Genomic DNA, 7,500 nt, shown 5'->3' on the forward strand with positions numbered 1-7,500 from the left:
AAAGGAGAGGAGAGCCGCACAGCCGCCGCGGTCTTTACGCACAGCCGCCGGGACACGACGCATGGAGCCCCGCTGTGCGCGCGCGACACGGCCGGTGGGGAGCGGCTGAGACGCGGAGAGCACCGACTGCCTTCACGTGCGCTGCCATGAGAACCGGGGTCCGCCACCGAGCAGCCCGCGTTAGCCCGTGTGTGGATAACAGCTTTACGTCCTAGAACCCAAAGCAGTGTGTGTGTACGTGCGTGTGTGTGCGTGTGTGTGTGTGTGTGTGTGTGTCGGACTATAGTGTACCCCGAGAGGACGCAAGTAAACGGGGCAGGGGGGCGGGGAGGGGGGAGGGGGGGGACCGTAACACCGGTCTGGAATCCCGGAGCCGCACAAATCTAAATAAATAAACAACAACATTGAGACACGGACTCGATCCACGGAGGGAAGAAAAAAAGCCAAAAACCGGAGTCTCTTGTTTTCTGTTGTTGTTGTTTTGTAAACAAGCTATAAAAAAAAAACGTCCCGCGTGCAACCGCGGCTGTCCACGAGCCCGGAGAGCAGACCGAAGACCGGAGAGCACGAGCCAAGAAGAAAAGTGAGACTAGAATCCTCCTAAAAGAAAAGAAAGACCCCCGCGGACCCCCCGGTCCACAGGGGACCATGTTTGTCCCCCTGCCGGTCCCCTTCGTCTTTCAGAGAGCAGCGTCCGACTTCAGCGCCTGGAGACTCAAGTCCTCGCTGGCCCCGCGGTCCAGCCCCGGTAAGAAACCCCCTTTTTAAGCACACACACACAAAGAAGAACCCCTTTTGGATGTTTAGCTTCATCTCTTCTCGTGTTGTGGATTTAGTTTCAGTCACACAGCCTCACACTCATATCTACTGTTATATCACACACTGGATACATCACGTGGTTATTTACATTTTAATTTTCTCTATTTGACTTAATGTGACCCAGAAAATAACTGGCATCAAGCTTTTTTTTCTTCTTTTTTTCAATGTATTCAGATTATTTCTTTGCCCATGCTTCAAATGTTCTTTCTGGAGGAAAGAATACAATCTGCTGCGGTGTTTAAAGAATTGTTTTATTTTATTATTTTAATTCAAATTAACTTCTGCCTCAAATCATCCACATCCTCCTGGTTTCATTCTGCTTTGAGTTCAAATCACCCACAGGTCAAAGTTCAATTATCTTCAGAAGAATACATATTTTAGACTGGAAACTGCTCTTTTTTATTCTTTATCCCCCTTTTGCATCTCCACAAATATCCATGAACGAGGAGAGTTCAAAAAGAGGAACATGAATATTCGGCTAATTAGCCTCCATCAGAGAGAGAGAGAGAGAGAGAGGGAGAGGCTCCGCGCTCTTCCTCCTCTTTCATTCCCGGCAATCCATCCATCCATCTCAGCCTCCATCTGCCTCTCCTCCTCCTCTCCTCTTCTCCGGTCCTCCTCGTCCAGGTCGGGCTGGAATATTCAGCCATCGATCTCCACATATTGATCTCCAGCACGCGTTGGGAATCAGGCGTACGGGAAGAGAGTTGTCTGAGGGAGAAAGTTTCTCTTTATTGGAGATGAACAAAAAAAATCTCTACAAATTATAGAAATTAAAATCTCTGCGTGAACTTTACTGTCTGGAACAAAACAAAAAAAAGAAACTTGAGTGATACTGGTGAAACTAATATTCCCATAATTGGCCCATCACTGCGAGGAATCGCTGCGGCGAGTTAGTCAATCAATACCTGGTTACCATAACGACCCCGTGCTGCCGCTGACAGCCTGATCACCTGGCACCGCTCAGCCGGGTCAACGGAGGGCAGCGGAGCTCGTTACGCCGGAGCTCCTTTCTCCATCGCACTCTACGTTACTGTAATAATCCTGAAGGGCTGCATCTATGACATCATCATCATCATTATTATTATGATCATGGCTGTATAGAGCCCACGCTAACGAGTTTACACACTGCAGAAGAAGAAGAAGCACCGCATGGACACGGAGAGAAAATGTATTCCTCCGTCAGCATGCTGCCTCCACCTGTGGAACACCAACCGTACGCCTGGGCTGAAGTGAGGCCTGTAGCCACCCCCCCCCTACCCCTTTCCACCATGCATCTACCCAGGCACACATTTCAAATAGGGGGGGGGGGGGGCGTGGTCAGATAACTCCGGTATCACCTTAAGTGGGTGTCAGGAGGAGAGGAAAAAACGGTCCAGGCTTTAATGAGAGCTGCTGCTGGAGGAGAGGACGTGGGGGGGGGGGGGGGTCTTAAAGGAATAATCCATGACGCAGGAAGTGTGAACGTGTCGTTATAGAACAGGTGGAGGAACCAGGAGGTGATAGTTGCAAACCCCTTACCCCCTAACCCTTCATGGTTGCGGGGGGCGGGTCTTTGAACGCCTCACAGAATGCAGCTCAGAGAGTCGTCTCTTCCCTGCAGGGAGGAACGCTTTAAACCAGATGTTCACGATACCTGGACATCGTCGGGGGGGTGGAGCGCGCAGTGAAAGAAAGTCTGGAGGAGATCAAAGGCCGACGCCGCCCTGCCGGTTTGGTCTGCCTCCGACTTTCCATCCTCGATCTTTGGAAAGAAAGAAAGTCAGAATCCCCCTGTTCCTCCCTCTCTCTCTCTCTCTCTCTCTCTCTCTCTCTCTCTCTCTCTCTCTCGGTGTCTCTCTGTCAGTCCCCGTGGACGAGGGGAGGAGGTTGTTGAATTGGATTTGCCTGGTGTGATTTGGCCCGGGCCCCATAAGCCACTTTAACTATAAGTCTGTTACCCACAATTCTCTCTCTCTCTCTTTGTTTCTCTCTCTCTCTATCTCTCTCTTTGTTTCTCTCTCTCTCTATCTCTCTCTCTGAGACCACGGTGTGCGTCCGTACGATTGCCTCCACCTGTAAAGTGTGTACGTGTGCACACAGACAGGGTGTCAAGAGCCTAAGAGGAGGTGAGGGAGGTTCTGAGGAGGAAGAGGAGGATGGAGAGAGGGTGGGGGGGGGGGGGGGGTCTTAAACAGCAGGCGGTGCTCTCACAGTGGATCTAAAGCTTATGGAGTTTTTTTGTCGGCTCGACTCTTTAACACCGCGATGTTGAGCCTGCTCCTCGGCTCAGCCTCCGGACACGACGCCCACCGGAGGGGATTGTCTCTGCAGGAGGAAGGAAGAGCTCCTCTTCATTTAATTCAGTGATATATATACATATGTATATATATATTTATACATATATATATGTATATATATATATACATATATACATATATTTATATATGTATATACATATATTTATTTAGATATATTTATATTTATATATACACATTGTTTATGGTCACCGGGCCGCTGACCATCGGTGGCTTTGTTTGCTATACGACCGTCTGAAGGAGATCCGTCAGTCATTCTGGTCACATGACATCTGTCCACCCTGGAGAGGGATCGTCCTCTGTTCTCTCCTGAAGGGTTCTTCACCTTTTTTCCTATTTATTTGGGAGTTTTTTCCTGATCCGATGTGAGGTCAAAGGTCAGGGATGTAAATCTGAACATATGTAAATGTTATAGATAAGCGAGAGAGATAAGATGTAAAGGCTTTTTTTATTTATTATTTTTTATTTTTTAAATGGTTTATTTAATAAGGGACAGTGCACATTGATAAAAACATTGCAGTAAATGTGCCAGAGTTAGCCAAGAGGCTATTTTTCATCTGTAGTCCCAATGTTGCTGATGTTAAGAACAAACCTAAAAACATAAGATTACAAATACAATCTACAGATAAAGCAAATAAAATAAGGGAGAACAATGTAAAAATGGACAGAATAAAAAACATCATGTCAGAGACACAACGTAAAAGCATACAGACTAAATGTGATATATAACTGCAAACAGGTGAACGACAAGAGAAGACACGCAGGTGGAGCAAACGGCCGACCATCAAGTCAAGACATACAGAGACCGGACAACAGACAGATAGACAACAACTGACAGACGGACAAAATGAAAGTCCATCCTGGACAGATGGAGGAGGGAGGAGCCGTTACAGTCTAGTGCTGACAGAGCTGGGTAGTAATGAACCATTTCTTTGTTTCTGCTTTAAAAGAGTTGAATGATTGTAGCTCTCTGATAGATACTGGAATGCAGTTCCAGTGAACTGCTGCTTGTACTGAGAATGCAGCGTGACTGAAAGCACTTTTCCTGAGAGGGACGATACAATCCCCTCTCGCTGCACCTCTTGTGAGCCGATATCCAGTTTGTCTGGTGACAAGTTGTTTGATAGGAGGAGAGGTCAATCCATGTATGATTTTGTACATCAGACAGACGTGCACATATTTAATCAAGTTATCCCAACGAAGCAAGTTGTATTTTTTTAGTATAGGACAGTGATGTGACAGAACTTTTTTTTGATCAAGAGTTTTGAGCGTACGCTTGTATAATGACTGTAATGGTTTGAGCGTAGTGGCAGTAGCATGTGACCAGGTTGTTAAACAGTAGGTGATGTGGGAAATAACCATTGAATGCATGAATGTTTTAGCCTCTGTTGACATGTAGTTGCGCGAGAATCGGAAATTGGATAGATTGAATTTTACCCGATTACAAACTTTTTTCACCTGTGATTTGAAAGACAAATTAGAATCAAAAAGTACTCCCAGGTACTTGTATTCAGATACAACCTTTAGCCTCTCCCCAGATACAAAAACATCCGGTTCTACACTATCAGAGTTTCTTTTGGTAAAAAACATACACACAGTTTTGGATATATTGAGTTGTAAACAACATTGCGTTAACCAAGTAGTCACATTAGCCATGGATGTAGTGAGTTCTTTTGCTACATCTCTCAAATTGCTGCCATGCAAATAAATGACGGTGTCATCAGCATACATTTGAATGTTGGAATGAGGACAAACTGATGACAGATCATTAATATATAAGGAAAATAATAATGGGCCCAGGACAGATCCTTGTGGGACACCTGTGGACAAGCGGAGGGCAGCGGATTGATGTTTTTGAATTTGGACAGACTGTGACCTATGAAGCAAATATGATTCCATCCATTTAAGTGTACCTGAGGAGAAGTTGTAACTGTGCAATTTGGACAAAAGAATACTATGATTTACAGTGTCAAAGCTTTCTTGACATCAAGAGCCACAACTCCAACAACACCCCCTTTGTCCAGTAGAAATTAGATTTTTTTCGGTGAAGAAACAGGTGGCCGTCTCAGTGGAATAATTGGCTCTAAAGCCGAATTGCATTGGATGAAGGGCAAAGGGACTGTTTTTCAAATGGCAGATCATTTGCTCAGCTCCCAACTTCTCTGCAACCTTTGATATTGTAGGCAGGATACTGATTGGTCTGTAATTAGAGGTAGAAAGGCGATCTCCTTCTTTGAATACTGGAAAAACAGCAGCCGACTTCCAAACACTGGGAAACATGTTTTGAGAGATTGAGAGGTTGATGATATTGCTGATGGGATTTATTAGTGTTTTGGTAAGAATTGTGAGCATAACGGCATCCATACCAAATGTATCTTTAGTTTTGGATGGTTTAAGAGAACTGATTATTCTTGTGACGTCTGAATGAGTGACATTTCTTATGATGAAAGTCGGCTCCAATGTATTTACTGTACAGACAGGTCTAATCTCAGGGGAGAAACATTTAGCAATGGTAGCAACAGAATCAATGAAATAGTGATTGAAAGCTTTTGCTATTTCAACTGGATTATTTGACAGTTTACCATTAATGTTAAGTTCTTGCAGCTTCCTTACTTTGTTGGGATGTCCCATTAGCTTGTGTAACTGATCCCAGACCATTTTAGTTTTACCTCTCGCTTTTTCTATAACAGTCAGGAAGAAATCTGCCTTAGCCTTTCTTAATTTCATTACCACTCTGTTCCTTAGCATAGCAAAATGTTGTCTGTCATGGCTCGATTTATTTTTAATTGCAGTTTTTAAGGCAGAATCCCGTTCTTTCATTATTTTTAAGATATCATCATTCATCCAAGGAACAGAGTGTTTGATATGTTTATGCCTAAATTTGCAATTGAAATCCTTCATAGTGTTCTCTAATTTATCTGAGAATGTTTTACTGTCTTCCTCGATGTCTATTCCCAACAGTAGATCATCCCAATCAATAAGTTGAAGAGTATGATGAAAGATATCTAGATTTCTTTTGGGGATTCTAAAGGATTCATCCTCCCTGACCAAAGGCCTAAACCGCTTGCTGGTTAGTTTCCTGGCTACCAGAGTTAGATTGTGGTCAGAAAGTCCAGTTACCATGTTGAGAGTTTTTAGAACTCTATCAGGCCTATTACTAAATATTAAATCAATTTGGGTCCTGGAAGAATTGGTTAGTCTTGTGGGCCCACTGACCATCTGTACAAGGTCAAAGTCATCAGTTATCCGTTTAAGATTCTTTCTAGATGATTTTTCCTCCCAGTTTATGTTAAAATCACCCATAATAATGACCTCTTTACTGAAATTACATTCTTTTAAAAGTTTCTCAAATTCCTCATAGAAACTGTTTTTGGAAGAGGGAGGCCGATAAATTACAATCAGCGAAAAAGACATTTGTGGTGATAAAATTATATGAAGACCTATACATTCCAAGTCTTTACAGACAGACCACTGGATATGATATCACAGATCATGACACCACCACCCTTAGATCCAACCCGATCTCTCCTGTAAATGTTGTAACCTGGCACGGTTATTGCTGCTGATGGAGCATTTTTATGGAGCCAGGTCTCAGATAGACAAAGAAAGTCTAAATTGGAATCAAGTAAAAGATGATGAACTTGATCACTTTTAGATTGAATACTTCTTATGTTTAGATGCCCACCTAGGAGACCTTTTGGCTTAACTCTAGGATCCCACACTGTTCTTGAATGATTGACAGTTCGGAAGACAGCCCACTTCCTGTTCTTTGAGTTTCTTGTTTACGTTTTGGTTAATCGTTCCAATTCCACGTGGACTACCTGAGCAGATGTCATCATTAGTCGGAGCAAGCCGTGGCTCAGTCAGTGCAGTGGCCGCCTCGTTTATCGAAGATGTCGAACCGCACGGATCCGACAAACCCGCGGTGCTGTCTGCCGTCACGTTAGCCTCCAGGCTCGGCTCCAGCGCTGGGAGTCCCCCAAGGCAAGCTGCGGATCGACCAGCGGGCGACCGTAAAACCCGGTCTGGAGAAATAGCGATGGCCCATCGGCCGCTGCAACAGCCCCTCCACTCTGAGAAGGCAGCTCTCTCCAACCAGCGCCAGGTGAGACCAGGGATGGATTAACCAACGGGCCTACCGGGCCCAGGCCCAGGGGCCCATGAGCTCAGGGGGCCCCTGGGCCTGAGCCTCCGCGCGTGACGTCGCTGTTATTAACATTGTATTGATATGAATATGATGATATGACACGATGCGCCGTAGCCGGTATATGCTGGGTCATTCATGTCAGTAACAAGGCCCCAATAGTCCTACTGAGGGATGGATTACCGAACGAGCCTACCGGCACCAGGGGCCCGTGAGCTCAGGGGCCCGTGAGCTCAGGGG

The 7,500-nt window shown here is 45.1% G+C and overlaps 1 protein-coding gene across 1 annotated transcript in view; it reads left to right on the plus strand.

The window, feature by feature from the left end:
* The first annotated feature begins 648 nt into the window (after nucleotides 1–648).
* The window catches only part of LOC130194508 (POU domain, class 2, transcription factor 1), an 81,007-nt gene continuing 74,155 nt past the window's right edge, over nucleotides 649–7,500 (plus strand). The window contains exon 1 of the mRNA XM_056415630.1: nucleotides 649–748. Coding sequence (XP_056271605.1) covers nucleotides 649–748 — 100 coding nt within the window. The remainder of the gene's footprint in view (nucleotides 749–7,500) is intronic.

Source organism: Pseudoliparis swirei, chromosome 1, assembly GCF_029220125.1.
Source record: "Pseudoliparis swirei isolate HS2019 ecotype Mariana Trench chromosome 1, NWPU_hadal_v1, whole genome shotgun sequence".
In the NCBI taxonomy this organism is placed as follows: domain Eukaryota; kingdom Metazoa; phylum Chordata; class Actinopteri; order Perciformes; family Liparidae; genus Pseudoliparis; species Pseudoliparis swirei.